Genomic DNA, 18075 nt, shown 5'->3' on the forward strand with positions numbered 1-18075 from the left:
CTGTGGAACATGCTCGTCAACCTGACGACGAGCGTCAGGTTCCACATGTTCACAGATAGGAGGTCGGTCTACTGCACTGAACGCTGTTCAGCGCAGGCACCGCACCCGGTGACCTGAAGGACTGAACGCTAGATGTTCAGTTTTCAGGTCGCCTATTGGATAGGCCGCATTTTTGATTGCTAGAAGCAGGGGTAGACAAAACTAACTGCGTGGTAGTTTGTGTTGCCCAGCCTGCACAATTTGGATAGAATGCTAGGGACCTGTGGCTCCTTTGTAATTACCATGGGTGGCGACAGTAAAGTGTATGGTAAAATGGGCAGCAAGTTAGAACATTCAGTGTATTATATTCGGCTCTGCCCTCACTGCATCAGGACTTGGGACTCTGTGCGATCGCAGGTCTGACACTAGGGCGATACAATAAGATGAATCAGATGACTGCCTCTAGCCATATTCGGAGTGCAAACATCAGGGATACCTGCAGTACTGGGGTCCCTGATATATATATAAATTATTTTACATAATGGACTACAGTATCAGAACCATATCAACTCAAATACTAGATTAAGACTATTAGGCAATAAAGTATTGAGTTAGTAAATATAGTTAATATTAACCTGTGCCTATCTATAGTAGTTCCTAGATGCCTGTGTTTCCACTGGCAATCTACATGTTGCATAACCCCAACATATTTGATACATTTATCTGGACAATGATGTGTATGTTTAAATGTGCAGAGATTGAGTGAGTATTCAAGAGTTTGTTATATTGCAAATAGTGTTCATTCTAGCACCCTGCACCTGTCACAACCCGTACAGTTCCTTTTTTCTGTCTGGGGTGTCGCTCTCTGCTTTGGTACTTCTAGCACACTGTGGTCTGTAGCTCAGCAGCTTGTTGTATCAGCTGAGTGTGCTAGAAGCACCAGAGTAGATAGCGACAGCCCAGGTAGGAAAGAGGAACTGCATTGGTTGTGACCGGTACAGGGTGCTAGAATGAACACTATTGTAAATATATTCGGCAAGGAGGGCCTTCATAGGTCTGGCTGTATGTCCTATATAAAAAGACCACATATGCATTTGATGCAATAGGTAATATTCTTAGTATGCAAACTAATAAAATCATTACAAAGACAAATGTTATTATTGACTACAAATTCTGTATATTTATTTGGATATCTTTACACAGACAAGTGCATGTTAGTTCATCTACAATTGTGAAAATACCTAGTTTTTACATGTTTGGCCTTATATTGATCTGGCAATGCATACCTAACTAATTTATTCTTAAGGCGCACATCCACATGCCGACTAGGGAAAGACAGTACGAGTATGACATCGTAATCGTACAGTCGTTCCCCATCCCCTGCAGTGCTTACACAGAACGATCAGTCGTTCAGTGTAGGCACCCTCCATCATCCCCGAACATAGCCAATCTGTCGTTATCAGCAGATTGACAGGCATGTTCGGGCAATGATTGATGTCGGAAATGACCAGCGGGAGCGAGCATTGCTGGTCATTTCCGACATTTGCATGCCCGATTTGTCCCAGATTAACGAGCGATTGAACGATAACGATGTCGTTATCATTCAATCGCTCTGTTTAATCGGGCAGTGGATGTGCGCCTTAACATGTAGGGGCTCTTAGGTAGATAAACTGAGATTTTTCTTCTAAATGTGTTTTCAAAATAGGGTCTTTTAAGATACGTATTCAATTCCAGGTGAAAATTCCGAATCTGCGTTAAAGTATTGCCAGTGATGTCATTTCGACAGGCGGAAAGTTTCCGTCGTATTCAATTCTTGCGACTTTTCTTTCGCCGGTACGGAAAGTCAATACAATGTACCCGGTGAAAAAGTTTCACCTCTGAATAGCCGGTGGAAACAAATGCAGAATTGTGGTTTTGGGGTGCAAAGGTGAGGAAACCACTCTGCACCCTTTGGACAGACCCCCAAAGGATACCTGCGTCAAAAAAACGCAAAAAAAGCACTTTGAAAATGGGGGCAAAAAAGTACAAAGTGGGGGTACAACTGCAAAAACTAGCGAAATAGACTTTTGGGGGGTCTGATAGTATGGGGGAGGTGTTTTTTTATTGCAGGTGTTTGCTGAAGGTGCGTTTTTTGCAGCACTAACACTTGACTTTAGCGATTTTAACTATGCTTGCCTTGCACCCATTTTCAAGTACCCCAAATTTAACAGGACTACTTATTTTCCCCAAAAAATCCTGCTTAATGCTATTCTTCACCACTAAGCCGCTATTTTGAAGCAATTTACAGCACTTAGGTACCCCAAATAGCTTCAGTAGGTCTAATCGGGGACATCTACATTGATCACCAATGTTAGTGCATCTTTTGGGGGATGTCAGGCTGATTTTCCCAATTCTGCCAACACTTTTTCGCCTGTTAGAGTTTCTCAGGGACGCGTTTTCACGTCCTTTGGAATTGAATACGGCGAATAGCGGGGGCACGCACGAATAGTTTCCGCAGCTAAAACACGCAAAGTCGACGCATGCAAAAAAGTATCGCGGGTGCGAAACTAATTGAATACGGCCCTTAATAAGTTATCATCCCCAACTTTTTAAGACGGGTAAAAATAACTTTTTCTGGAAAGAGGAATTTCTGCTGTGAAATCTGTGGCACATCTATATTATGAAACTGACCGCTGATAGAAATGATGTCATCGAGGCTGCGACGCGCATGTGCGGGCTAACACTCTAGTGACGGGACAGACCACCCAGAGAAGCGCACTTGGAACAGGGGGTTCAGTAGTTATAATGGCAAGGTGCGGTGACCCGGTAGATGCAAGGTCTTTTTACTAGTTAGGACTTAAAAGAAAGCAGACCCAGAAAGTGATGCTGGGCTTATTCTGAAATGAGAATTTATATTGCAGGCATATTTGTATTTGCGTCAGTCTACTGTACGTGTATATGCTATATTAGGATAGCCCATTTTTTTTCTTGGACAGAATCCAAAAATACAATTTAGTATAATAATTAGCAGAGTGGGCCAAGCAAGTTAATCATATTTTTATTATGTAATTAGTATGAAAACAAATCAGATTCATTGAGTAATTGCTACAATATTGAAAATAAGCCTAAACCACTGCGCTTTATAAATTGCAGCCACACCTGACAATAACACATATTTTCAAAGGTTAAATTATATATAATAAATGTTTGTCGCCCTGAGAAAAATAATTTCCTTTGAATCCGTTAAAGTGACTAAAGCAACATAATATATATTTATATCTGTATTAGTATACTAGTATGATTACAGGCAGCTTATTTGCCACTAAAGGTATAGTTGTCCACACCATTTTTCCCGGTCTGAGTGGCGCGGAGTCGGTACATTTTATACAAGATCACACTGGCGAACACCAGGGCAGCCCCCAACATAGCGGCAACAATGAGTCCAACGATGAGTCCCGTCAATGTTCCCTGGAGCTGTTGTGCTTCAGCTACACCTGGGAGAAGAGCATCGTTTAAATTATTTTTGTATGTTTGTTTTTTTTTTTTTTTAAATGTATTTTATTGTAAAACTGCTCATATTAATGAACATACAAAATATATTACAATGATAAAGCATGACAAGGTACACAGGCTTGATACATGAAACAATAAAATGAAATAGTGTCAAGTAGAAATACAAAGTAGGTAAAGGGTGTCCACATGGGATGGGTATGGGAACCCGGTGGTCAAAATCCGCACCAGCATCCCGACCAGGTTACAATCCGGATGCCTCCAGGTAAGGAAGCCTGACCTAACCCCTAACCATCCCTCCTCAAAAACCTTAGCTTAACCTCCCACCCTAGTGCTTAAACCTAACCATCCCTCCCCGCAACCTAAACCTAACCTCGCCCCCTCCCTCTCAGCCTAACCCTAGTCCTAGTACCTAACCCTAACCCCTATCCCTCGCCCTAACCCCAGTACTTACCTTCGGGATCCAGCAGGCATGATGCCAGCACCAGTATTTTGATAACTGTTGGGATTCCAGCGTCAGCATTCTGAACGCTGGAATCCCAGCGGTCAGGATTATGACCGCATCCCGTCCACTGACATGCACTAAACAAAAGGGGGTGCGCAGTATGGTGAATGGAGGGCATCTATGAACAAGATATGGGTACACCAGAAGCAGGGCCGTAACTAGGGTAGTGCGGCCTGTGCCATGGCACAGGGCACTGCAGAGCAGGGGGCGCTGTTTGGGCATGTCAATATTTGTTTATTATCATTCTAACTTGTAGCTTCCTCTTAATTTATCCCCAGCATCTCCTGGCTGCCCCTATCTCTTCCCTGGCCCTTCCCCATGAAGACATGGCCCTTTTTCGGGTGTGTTATCTCCCTATTTAAAAAATAGGGGGGGCACCAATGCTCTTTCTGGCACAGAGAACCAAAAAGTCTAGTTACGGCTCTGACCAGAAGGGATCCAATCCAGATTAAAAGGGGGATCCTCCTGAGTTCATTAAATGCACTGCTGAACTAAGAGAGCTTTTGACCTGAAGAGGAAGGTGTTAAATATAAGGGAACTATATCTATATCTAAGTTATTTTCTTTTTAAATTATGGCAGACATTCATGGAAATTATTGAAACCATTGAGAGTAGATATAAATGTATCAAAACTATTTAATAAATGAATTGTTGAGATAGGGTACAGTATTCATCATTGGCACTTTTAAATACACACAAGACTTTCTGTCAGTGAAATCACTGAAGGGTTTTGTGTTATGCCTGTCTGAGCCTGAAATGACTGATAACAGGGAAAATGCTAGTATGCAAGATTTATGCACTGACCCGTGTTTGGCTGCTTTAAGTTGCAGCTGCTGCCTCTTGAGGATAAGTGCACTTTCCTCGCTGTAGGCAGATAGTGACAGATACGTTTCTGGCTTTGAATCTCTTGGTAGTGGCAGCATTGGGGGTGCTTCCACTTTGCAACTCCGTCTAGTGCTGAATCACCCTCATTGATCCATGCATTAGAAAGGCTAAGTGGGTGATATATAATGGGGGGTGTTGTGGTTTCTCTGCAATATTAGAAGGTCTGCGCATCTGTGGAATCGTAACATGGTGATCTTTGTGTAATAGGATATATTTACCAAGGAGGGTTCCTATGCAGGGAGTTTCACTGTGCATTGATACTGTACATCTATGTTTTTCTGCTTCCATTGCTCAGTGTGTGGGCCAAGGCTGCATTATACTCTTACTTGCCTACCCTCCCGATTTGGTCAGGAGCCTCCCGAACATCGGGTGTCGCTCCCGGCCTCCCGGGATGGCAGGCTAGCCTCCCGCACGCTGCGGACCCCTCCTGCCCCACCCGCCATTACATGAGAATCTCCAGCAGCGCGAGGGGGCCTGTGACGCGATTCACGCCGAATTGCGTAATTTTTGTCCCGCCCCCTGTTTCAAAATGCCGGGATTATCGGCATTGTGCAGTGGGGCGGGGCCAAAATGACGCGATCGTGTGGCCACGCCCCGCTCCACCCACAATAGCCGGCCACACCCCCGATTTTGCCGATCTGGCTGCCCCATCCCGGAAGGGGCAGCCAGAAAGTCGGCATCTCTGATTATACTAGGTAACATTGGGGATGAAGGCCATGTTTGAATTTTGCATCAATACTCAGCCTACACCATTGTGTAGACTATCTCTGAGGGTCACACATGAGCTCTTATGAAACAGCTTATTTGAACCAAATGCAGAATTAGAAATACATAGCACTAGACTAGTATATAAGGAAAGTAAATTACTCACTGTTAGACTGACTTGAGCTCAGTGCAGTTGCTTCTTAAAAGAAAAAAAAATAGAGAGCAAATTGTTAATTTAATATAATATAACATCATATTTTCTTAACTCAGACTAAAGCCTTTATCTACTGATATCATAAAAGACACATTTACATAGTTCAAGCAATTTATGGAGCCATTCTGACATTTATAGTTACCGAAGGTGTTATAAACCATCTGAAGGGAATCGGTATGTAATGCCGGCGGCTCATTAGCCGCCAAATGAAATACCGACACTGGAAACCCGAGCGGTCTACATCCCGGCAAGGGCTGGAATGTACCCTAACCCTCCCCTGTCCTGCCCCCTAACCCTCCCTTAGTGGTGCTTAACCCTAACCCTCCCTTGGTGGTGCCTAACCCTAACCTCCCCCTGGTGGTGCCTAACCCTAACCTCCCCCGGTGGTGCCTAACCCTAACCCCACCTTCCCACACCTAAACCCTAACCCTCCCGGGGGGTGCCTGGCCCTAACTACTCCCCAGTGGTGCCTAACCCTAACCCACCTTCCCCTAACATAACCCTAACCCTCCAGGGTCGGGGTGGTGCCTAACCCTAAGTCCTCCCAGGGGTGCCTAAACCTAATCCTCCCCATGGCTAACAGCTAGAAATCCCTGCTTACCTTCGTTTGGGATGCCAACCCGGCATACCGAACAAAAGTAAGCCGGGCATCGGGAGCTAATACCCACAGGGGGAAAGGGTTAGGATTAGGGGCTTCTGGGGGAGCTTAGGGTTAAGCACCTCCCTGGGAGGTTTAGGGTTAGGCTAGGGGAATGGGGCGTTAAGGTTAGGCACTCCCGGCGGGAGGTTAGGGTTAGGCACCCCCGCCCCGAGAGGTTTAGGTTTAGGGTGCGGGGAGGGGGGGTTAAGGTTAAGCACCCCTGGGGGAGGTTAGGGTTAGGCACTAGGGGGCAGGTTAGGGTTAGGCACCCCTAAGGGAGGGTTAGGGGGGGAAAGGGTTAGGAATAGCTTAAATACTTACCCTGTTGGGATCTTCATTCTTCTGCTTTCCGGCATTGGAATTACATCCGCCAGGCTTTAGTCCAACGGTATGTCATACCAATTTCATACATTGTGCTAGCAATTTAACCTATTGCTGGACTTCAATTAAGATATTGAAACCCTCTGCTGGACGCGGCTGTGAGGTTCTCTATTGAATTTTCTATACAGACTTTTATATTTGTATCCAGGCACCTTATGAGAGTTTATTTGTGCGTGGGATATACAAATTTCTATATGGTTTTTTTCCAGTAAAATTTTAAGTGAGCGTACAATATTCTTATACTGAATGCTACTGTTGACACTTTTTTATACAGTATGTTATATTGATACAATTCACATTACTGTGTCACAGACGCATCTGATTCTTTATATCTAAATAAAATGTATATGTTTGTATGTGAAATAAATTGCGTATTTTATTTGACACATTTGCAGTTTTAGTATTTCTAGACCACAGCACTGACTGGTCTAATGTTCTTTGCTACTTTTTTGCTAATATTCTGCTACTTTTTCACTAATCTTTTTTTTTTTTTTTTTTGCTAGCTTGGTGCAATTTTTTGCAATAGAAAGTGCTATGCTAAATATTGAGCAGTACAGCAGCACTGGAAATATACACTCGCAAAACCATAGTGCAAGATGGTGTCACTAATGGAGTCCACCAGCTCGCGCCACTCTATTGAATTTGCGTCGCACACAGAGAAAAGCTAATTAAGGACACATCTGCGGGCACAGTTTAAATATAAAAAGGGTCACATAGGAGTCATATAGAATATCATAGGTCTTGAAGGCAACTATTCTATTCACTGTCCTTCTTTTCCAAATGTCTTACCTGTATCCGTGGTGTATATAGGACCAGATGAGACAGTGACACGTTCTGTGGTTCCATCATTTGCTGTAAGCGCTACATCTCTCCTTTTTCTCTTTGCAGTGTTGCAAGCCTATTTATTAAAAAGAAACATATGGTATAAAATATCCTGCTTGGGCATCGGGCCATCACACTTAGAAATGCTGCCTCACAGTGCTGGGGTCATGAATTCCGAGCAGGGCCTTGTATGTGACGTTTGTATGTTCTCCCCGTGTTTGTATGTGTGTTTCCCCCTGGACCTCCGTTTTTCTCCTGCACTCCAAATGCATACTGGTAGCTTAATTGGCTTCTGACAATTAAGTACAGTATATGGTATGGAATTTAGACTGTAAGCTCAGGGGCAGGGACTGGTCGAATGACAATTATTCTCTATACAGTGCTGGATAATTTGAATGGTGCCTAATAAATAAATATGAATATAATATGAGATATGATGAAGAGGTTCCTTGACCAAGGCCCGGGTCCTTGGCACAAGTTATGGAATACATGCAGTATGTGACTCCTAGCATGTTTGCAATCTAAAACAACGCTTGCAATGTAAGGTTCTTCAAATATAATATCATAGAAATAAATGAGGAAATGTTGTGAGATGAAGGAGATAATCTATGTAGGCAGTTTTGTTTATATACTGACTGGTTTACACATGTGTTTTTTAAAAGACATAAAACAACTCTTGCAGTAGTGTGATTTTGGCCATAGCTCTATCCCCCTATGGGGCATATTTAGCAAACCCAGATAAGTATAATTTCTTATCACTACATATTGTGGCCATAAGTAATTGCCCAGAAAATTTCATTTAAATTAAAAAGTTGACAACTGTTCCAAATGTTGCACTCCTTTGTCTTGTTCTACATGCTGTGTTCTATGTAAATATTTATTGAAGGTGTAATAATAGGATTAAATTTACCATGTTATATGTTATATTGGTCTACAGTGTTTTATCCATCTAGACTGAATTACATGTATAGGACTAGGTATGTATAGATGTTGCTGCAGAACGTTAAGCAATTGCAGCAGTTTTGTCAAAGAATAAATGTTTTTGGAGCATGTTTATTAATTGTTGGGTTGTAGACCTAGAGGCATATCCAATTAGCCGCAGGCTGGCTAATTATCACGCTTGTCGGAATTCAGTTAGCGGGGAATGCACGCGCGCGAGTCCCCGCTGTCGGGCTTTCCCTCGCACCTCATGTAGGTGCGAGGTAAAATCTGCATGAAGCCGCCCTAATCGGCCTCAAGCTAGAGGCAAAAACACACTGTTTCCGCGTTTCTCGCGGAAACAGTGTGTTCCCGCGCGTGAGAGACGATTTAACGGCGTGGGGAAAAAGCTATTTTATTGAATAGCTTAACCCCGTGCCGCAGGGCTTTCAAGCCTCAATTACTCGCGGGAGAAGTCCCGCGGGTAATTGGATATGCCCCCTAATATTATAACTTCTAAGAAATTAAGGTTAGTCAGAATGTATTAAAAATACATCCACGGACAGCGGCTCTGGGACGATTCCTCTCCTGGTAAACATTGCGATTTGTAGCCCATAGGCTATAATGGATCACATTTATGACATGCCCCTTGGACGGAGTACATGCCCTCTTCAGCGCTGCACATAGGTGTTGCTGTTACAATCTTCCTGGTTTGCACATTGTTATTGATCTGGTACCGGATTATTCATAGTACAACCTAAACTTTTTAAAATGATTCAAGCATCGCAAGTAAGAACCTTCTGGACTCCAAACTTGTTTTTCAAAACGTTCTCACTGTGGTCTATGGGGGTGATTCAGCTTAGGACAGTATGATATCCCCTGCTGCATTTGCATCAATGGACACAGCCCAGGACCCTGCCACTTCCGGAAAATTGGGCAGACATGCCCCCATCTCTGGGAATGCCAGCCGCCCCTGCCCCAGCACCGCACCTTAAATGCCTCTGCCTGTCCATCAGACAGAGGCATAGCAGGTGCTGTGTGCGATCACACAGGACCTGTTCACAACATTCGCAGAATGGGTCCTGTGCACGCGCAGATTCCTGATAATCGGGAATCTGCATCCAGCATTGCACTTACGTAAAATGCTTATTTAGTCCATATATTCCTTTGTGAACATTTCATATGTAAAAACCTACTGTACCTCAAGCAATGTGCGGCATGTGTTAGGCTGGCAGAGCCTTGTGATGCAGTGAAGGTAGATGGTGGATGTTGGTTGACTGCTGTGTTGCAAGAACCGGAATGTCTCAAACATGAACTGAGCTGATTTTCCAAGCCCATTGGATATTACTGTAGTTTTATTGGCAGCAGTGCACCTGTACAAAGGCAGAGTGAGCACATTTTAAAGGAGATATCAATATAAACCAATTTTACTTGCAAAAAGGGGGCACAGCTACTGCATTATTTAAGCCCACTAAAACTTGAATGCTTCAGAACAATTCTCTTTTTTTCCACCCAGAAAGCTCAGATCACCCTGTCTGAGTGCTCAGGAGGACAACTGACTGCAACTGGAACCTGAAGATACCTAAGACAGAAGAAACATGGGCGCAGAAAAAGCATTTCCCCTTTAAATTTCAGGTCAATCTAAAAGAATGAAGCCATTTTTTTAGTAAGATTTTCTGGTGAGGCATACCCAGTCAGAAGGCTAAACTTGTCACTAGCGGTAGTTGTCATCAGTGGTGATGGAGTAGCGAAACACTCATCCAGGAGAACATTGAAACTAAAGATAGAAAGGAATTAAAGTAATTTATTAAACAGTTGATTCTTAATGTTATATCCTGTGTTATTGCTATTTGTTTATATTCGGAAGCATTTATGAATGATGTTACATATCCCAGAGCAATGCATCAAATAGAGGGATGACCCCGGTAATAAGATATTTTCCCATAGGTTTCCTGACATGATAATATTTTAGTTGGTCAAATCACCCAATTTTGATCAAAGATTGTATAGTGTTTGGCCTTTTTCAAAACAATTGAGTGGAATTGAATGAATTGAAATCTGACTAGCTTTGATCTGGCATGATGTAGAACCATGTTGGCCAATGACTGTCATCATCATGTGCATTCTGCAAACCCACACATTGCACTGGAGCACACGCAGTCATTTTCCATTACAATACAGCCTTCTTATCGCAATAGCGCAATATTGTCAGATACAGTATGTAGGTTATGTTTCAAGGTCTAGTGTATCCACTATCAGCTAGAATTGACACAACCAAAAACAGGGTTATTGAGTCTAATGAGCTTGTAGTTTTCTTCATGGGCCCCTGCAAGGAAGTACAGTATGGTCTCTTATGTGCAGATTGCAGCCTCTTGAGTCAGTTCTGAGTATGATAGTATAAGGGCAGTCAGCAAGCCGGGAACAGTACAGGAACATCAAAGCCAAAGGGATAAAAAGCAGGAAAGTCAGGACACCTCTCAAGGTTAAAAATGTATGGAGCAGAAAAGCCAAAGGGAAAATGCAGAAGGGGTGTCAGAAACTAGCCAGGACATCAGGGGTGTCAGAAACTAGCCAGGACATAGACTGCAACCAACAACATAGATCTGGAATGATGGAAACTAGGGGTGTGACGCCCAATACTCTGGCACCTTACTAGTGCCAGAAGCAGTCTGAAATAGGAGTTATGGTTTTTGTGCTATGATAACATCACCGTTCATGACCACAAGTATGTTATGCCCCTATGACAATGAGCAGGATGTCAGCTGTGGAGAGGAGACTACAACCAACATTAGGAGGGGAGCACAGAGAACTGGCAGCATAAAGGGACCCAGACAGCAGCGTGAGATCTTGTGAACACTTGCTGGGTTCTGGCGTTCCATAACAGTAACCCCTCCTCTATAATGTGGGCTCTTAACACCTCTTAAAAAGTTTGTGAGGAAATTTCTGGCGAAACAGATATAACAGAGAGGTGGAGCATGATCACCCGTAGCCTTCACCCAGCATCTCTCCTCTAGACCAGATCTCTTGCAGTCAATCAGACATTTCAAGGCACCTTTAGAATTCCGTGAACATAAGATCTGTTTTATTTCATACTCTTCCTGCTGATGGACACTGACAGAAGAAAAGGACTTAACAGAAGGAAACCTATTGATTATCAGAGGTTTAAGCATGGAAACATGAAACATGTGGGATTTATGATGATGGAGGAAGGTCCAACAGATAATTCACAGAATGGATCATTTGTGAAATCCTGAATGGCCCAAAATACTGAGGAGCCTACTTTACACTTGGTACTCTAAGGCATGGATTAGTTTGAGCACAGCTTTCCTAATGTGGTCTGCAAAGAATGTATCCCTATTAAAGAATTCAGGCGGTATTTCATGAACAGATTCCAAACACAAAGAAGAACTTCTAAGCAAATTGTACCCCTCCATCTGAAATTATCTAGATTGGAAATCCATGTAACCAAAAAATGTCCTTAGTAAAGCATGATGCCAATTTATGAATTGAAATAAGTCCCTTCAAAAGGTATCAATTCATGTGGTATGAAGTCCATTGAGAGATTAGTCCAGGGATGTTCATGAATGGGTAGTTGTAAGTAAAGGACCTAAAGGATATTTTCTAGAAACTTTGAAGACATAGGTGTTTATTTACAAAGCAGCAGCTCTTGTATGACTGCTGCTTCCCAGTGGGTTGCAAGTGAAAATTTTAATTTAATTTAAATTTTTTACATTTTTTTTATTTATTTTTTCAAATTTTAAACAGTCAGTGTATAGCACTTTTAAATTTTTACATGCAACCCGCTGTAAACTGCTGCTTCGTAAGCCCTTAATCTTTAACATCAGTCCACATGGTAGGCCACCAGTATGAGCGACAGATGACTTAAAAGTCACAAAAAAAAACGTTTTGATCGGCTTATTATAAGTATTGACCCATCCAATGGATCATCATTAACATTGTGGCTACATTACATGAAGTTGCAGCCATCTATTAAATTTTTATGTAAATTTAGTGTGTACTAACATTTTTATTTCAGTACATTTTATATTGTTTTACAGCTAGATTTATCTTGAGATGAGCACATGGACATAAATGTGCGTTATTGCATGAGTCTATTCCTGTGTATAGTACATTCAGGTGCAAATGAGCCTAACATGGAGCTCATAGAGTCTATCTAACAGCTGCTTGAACTCCCATAGTTTGCATCCAACATCACTAGTTAAAACTGCAAGCAGGTAAATGATATAATGGACATACCTTACTATGTGACATTGGCTATATGGCATGGCTATCACTAGCAAATATTGAAATAATTAAATAGTATACAGTATTTGGGTGTACACACAGTAGATACAAACTAGGACGTTTAGATAAAATAAGAATAACAAAGTTAGACTTTAGTAGCATAATCACTGGTAGGGGATATTCTACGGTATATACAGTATACATCTTTAAATGTTACAAAAAGTATTTTTAACATTGGGCTACTTGTATATTAGGAATAATGGAGGTTTAATTGTTAATTTAAGGTTTATCTGTATGTTGTGTGGATCCAAGAATAATAATAATAGTCTTTAAATATTTAAAATAAAAAATACTGTAATAGATAGATAGATAGATAGATAGATAGATAGATAGATAGATAGATAGATAGATAGATAGATAGATATGACATATATAGATAGATGGATAGATAGATAGATAGATAGATAAATAGATAGATATGAGATAGTTAGATAGATAGATAGATAGATAGATAGATAGATAGATATAGATAGATAGATAGATAGATATAGATAGATAGATAGATAGATAGATAGATATGAGATAGTTAGATAGATAGATAGATAGATAGATAGATATGAGATAGATAGATAGATAGATATGAGATAGTTAGATAGATAGATAGATAGATAGATAGATAGATAGATAGATAGATAGATAGATAGATAGATAGCGAGATATGAGATAGATAGATATGAGATAGATAGATAGATATAGATAGATAGATAGATAGATAGATAGATAGATAGATAGATAGATAGATAGATAGGTAGATAGATAGATAGATAGATAGATATGAGATAGATAGATATATAGATAGATAGATATGAGATAGATAGATAGATAGATAGATTGATAGTTAGATAGATAGATAGATAGATAGATAGATATGAGATAGAGAGCGAGATATGAGATAGATAGCTAGATAGATAGATATGAGATAGATAGATAGATAGATAGATAGATAGATAGATATGAGATAGATAGATAGATAGATATGAGATAGATAGATAGATAGATAGATAGATAAATATGAGATAGATAGATAGATAGATAGATAGATAGATAGATATGAGATAGTTAGATAGATAGATAGATAGTTAGATAGATAGATAGATAGATAGATAGATAGATATGAGATAGTTAGATAGATAGATAGATAGATAGATAGATATGAGATAGATAGATAGATAGATAGATAGATATGAGATAGATAGATAGATAGATAGATAGATAGATAGATAGATAGACATAATTGTAATTTATTATTATTTTTACTATGGAATAAAGAAATTAAATTAATGTGATTAACACACAGATTGAAATTAATTATTAATAAGTGTGTAATATATGTATATACTCTTATGTATAAATGTACAGTACATGAAATTTTCTAATAAAAATAACATTGTACTATGTTGTCTACATTTTTAATATAGGTTAACACTTTGCAATATATTTGATCAGAATGATTAATAAGGATCTTACTTGGCAGTGAGGTTGGTGGCTGCCACCTGTACATACACATTCTTTTTCAGCTGAAGAGCGCTTCCGTTAAAATTCAGTGGTACCGATAAGTTTGCATCCTTTAAGAAAACAGTTAATGAATATGTAAATGTATATGCAATTGCAATGTGATACTACTAAGGGTTTGTTATTGCAATTGTATATTTCCTGACATAAAGTGTTCACACAGACAAAAAACATGGATCTGTAGATAGGTCTGTTCCACTTAGCAAAGTGGAGAATAAACATAATAATTTAAAATAACTCATTATGCATATTTAAAAGTAGACCGATTACACACAAATGGTTCATCTCCAAAACCGGCCACCTCCACTGGACGCATCAGCCATGTGCACTGTAGTTTATTACAGATGCCTACTTTAAAATATGCTATGCTGGTCACACACTGCTATATGAATTGGGCAGCCGAATGCTAAATATTCTGCTGAGATATGCTGATAAAACTATTTGGATTCAGTAATATCAAGACCAGAAGTTTGGATTCAGGGTATCACTAATCAAAGTAATTTATTTTTTCTAAACAAACAATTGTATATGAGTCTTTATCTCATAATATATGTAGGTGCATTGATAATACCTGGTACCATGGGCCCAGCTATGAATCTCCAGCACAGTGCACTGCCTTTGTTTATCATTCACAGGTTATTTCTTATATACCTAAATTGTTATGGGACTGTTTGCTTCAATAAAGATAAATGTAACACTTGCTAGCCTCCATGGGGCAGCAGCATTAAAACCTGCTATGTGTAGCTATAGGGTGTTGCTACAGTGGAGTGGATGTTCTGGTATGGGGGGGGATTGTGTGTTGCTAAGGGGAGGGGGTGGGAGTTTTGTTGCTATGAGGGATGTTATTACAAGATGAGGGGGAGAGTAAAGCTGGGTGCACACTGTGCAGATCACTCTGCAGATCCAATAAACGCTCCAATTGTCAGACCAGTGTGCACCGATTAAACACTGAGCTATTTCTAGCTCAGTGTGTGCTTTCTTCAAGGGGATTATCAGGTCGTACATCACAAATTTTTAGCAGGACTAAAAATCTCGACCTCCTGATCCGACCGTTGTAGGAGAGTTAGAAGCTGTTTATCGGCTAACACTCCTGTATACACACATATGAAATTATCGGGCCCAATAATTGCCTAGGTGTAAACCCAGCTAAATATGTTACTAGAGGTATGATGCAAGCTAAATGTGATACAGGATGGGGGCATGTCTTCCTTCCTATGGGACAGGACCACACCCACTACATATGATGGCCACACCCCACTGATGGTACGGTACTTCTGACCTCATGGGGACTTTTTAACAATAATGAGAGGTATTGCATAACTGCAATTGATTTTCTCTTTTCCACTAGTAAATTCGACGTACTTTACATGTTTAGGCAAGTTCAGTTTTATTTTGATCCCTGTAAATAAGTACTATTTCCGCTTGTGGCCCTAGGACCCAAAAATTTTGTGTACCGCTGATTCACTTGATTGAAGCAGCTGCAAATTTGGTGATTCTGCCTGTCGCCGGGGATACGAATCATTTCGTATTTGGGTACTTGTGTACTTTACAGACTCATTGCAGAGAGAACCCAATGAATGTGTTAAATGGTAGTTGTGCACTTTACAGACTCATTGCAAAGATATCCCAATGAATGTTTTAAATGGTACTTGTGTACTTTACGTACACAAGTACCGAAAGTTGTCCCCACCTAAAGAAGAAAGTTGTCCCCTCGCAGACTCGCTGCGCTCACCACGCTTCCCCCTATATTCCCCCTCTATGCCAACTTGGATGGTAGGGGATGACGCTGGACACCAGCTGCTGAAGTCAGGGTCCTCTCCGTGCAGGGGATCTAGACTTTACCATGATTGATAATAATAATGAGTGTTCTCTCTGCAATGAGTCCGCAAAGTACACAAGTACCCGTATTTGTACTACTACCATTTAGAATGCTATGTTACTTACGGTAAATAATTGCATACTCAAGGTACTGATGAAACTACCGTTGTTTGTGTTGACAGCAACATTTGCTGAAGATCTGGAGAAAAACAATTATATTATCAGTTAATAAATTTTAAATATAATAATGGTGTTTTCCTTGTAAGGGTGGACTCCACTGTGCGTTTCCTTGACAAGCAACTTTAAGCACTATATATTATAGCTGTAGATCCTACTGCTCCTCATTTGGAGAACCCTCATTCACATATATAGATCACTGCAGGACGACTGACCATGATCAATCTCCAATCATAGTTCAGGTTATGCCAGCACCCGGCAATTATAAAACAATGCTGTTAGAACAGTGACATGTCTAGGGGCAGCAATTTTAAAACGTCTACTAGTACTGTCCCTAAATTGACATTGTTAGAGTGTGTACCCTTATCAGACATATATCAGAGGTGGATTCTTCATTCAGTGACAGTGCTTGCACAAATAATAAAGGCCTGTCCCCTTGATTGGTCCGCTGAGTCCTGTCTCCACAGCCTCCCTTCACCAACAACTGGTATTACAATCACTTTTTCAATTTAACATTAACAACATATTAATGCTGCAGTACCACTTACATAAAAGATCACTACCATGCCCCTCTAATAATTTAGAGCAGAGGTTCTCAAACTTGGTCCTCAGGACCCCACACAGGTCACTCAGCAGGTGCACAGGTGTATTCATTACTCACTGACACATTTTAAAACATCCACAGGTGGAGCTAATATCTCACTTGTGATTCTGTGAGGAGCAGGGGCGCCGAGAGGGGGGGGGAGCGAGTACTAAGTACCCGGGCCCGTGGTTGCTGGAGGGGCCCGGCACCGCTCCCCCCCCCTTACATGACAGCAGCACAGCACAAGCTGCTCTGTGCTGGGCTGCCCTGGGAGACTGCTCGTGGCTACTAAGAAGCAGCCACAGAAGTCTCCTATGCCACTGGTTATGCGCTAGGCTGAGGGGGCTCACAGCGCCCCCCTTCTTTTTTTTTAAACCTAAGGGGGGTGGCCATGCCTCCCGTGATTAGGCCATGCCCCCTTTTACTCGCGTCCGGTGCAGCTCTTGGTGAGGAGACCTGGAAAACATGCACTGTTTGGGGTCCTGAGGACCGAGTTTGAGAACCTGTGATCTAGAGCCCCAGAAAAACAGGCTGCATTCCCCCCACCCCCTCCACAGCCATTTAAAGTTGATGCTCTGATTCTGTAACAGTGCTGCATGTAGCACCCTCCCAGCTCCAGCTAGAGGAACGGGCAGGGCCGTAGCTAGGGTAGTGCGGCCGGTGCCATCGCACAGGGCACCACAGGTCAGGGGGTGCTGTTTGGGCCTGTCAAATTTCTGTTTATTATCATTCTTGCTTGTAGTTTCCTCTTATTTCATCCCCAGCATCTCCTGGCCTCTCCTATCTCTTCCCTGGCCCTTTCCCATGAAGCTATGGCCCTTTTTTGGGTGCATTATGTCCATTTGAAAAATGAGGGGGGCGCCAATGCTCTTTCTGGCACAGGGCACCAAAAAGTCTAGTTACGACTCTGGGAACGGGACATTGTTAAAATTTATTTTGTCATCCATCATTAAAACCAACATTTTGTGGAGACACCAAACAAATAATTTCAACCTTTAAAACAGTTTTACAGAATATTGTACTCATTTTATACCACTTTAACAGTGGATCATAATGTATATTTTATAATTCCTTTTCCAGCCTATTTAATATAAACAAAGCCCAGAACACTGTACATTTCTGCAAATCTTCAAAACTAACAA

At 41.3% G+C, this 18075-nt stretch overlaps 1 protein-coding gene across 2 annotated transcripts in view; it reads right to left on the bottom strand.

The window, feature by feature from the left end:
- Positions 1-1133: 1133 nt before the first annotated feature.
- LOC148513766 (zona pellucida-like domain-containing protein 1) overlaps positions 1134-18075 on the bottom strand; it is a 28315-nt gene continuing 11373 nt past the window's right edge. Inside the window, exons 5-11 of one of the 2 annotated variants that reach the window (XM_088481416.1) lie at positions 16300-16372; positions 14311-14408; positions 10229-10315; positions 9740-9911; positions 7588-7696; positions 5730-5759; positions 1134-3452 (exon numbers count right to left, since the gene is read on the bottom strand). In XM_088481416.1, the coding sequence (XP_088337542.1) occupies positions 3271-3452; positions 5730-5759; positions 7588-7696; positions 9740-9911; positions 10229-10315; positions 14311-14408; positions 16300-16372 (751 nt within the window). In that variant the 3' untranslated portion in view covers positions 1134-3270. Of the gene's footprint in view, positions 3453-5729; positions 5763-7587; positions 7697-9739; positions 9912-10228; positions 10316-14310; positions 14409-16299; positions 16373-18075 lie in introns of both variants that reach the window. The other variant, XM_088481415.1, reaches the window with a different exon arrangement.

The sequence above is a fragment of the Taudactylus pleione genome, unplaced genomic scaffold (genome assembly GCF_031769625.1).
Source record: "Taudactylus pleione unplaced genomic scaffold, aTauple2 ptg000270l, whole genome shotgun sequence".
Lineage (NCBI taxonomy): Eukaryota > Metazoa > Chordata > Amphibia > Anura > Myobatrachidae > Taudactylus > Taudactylus pleione.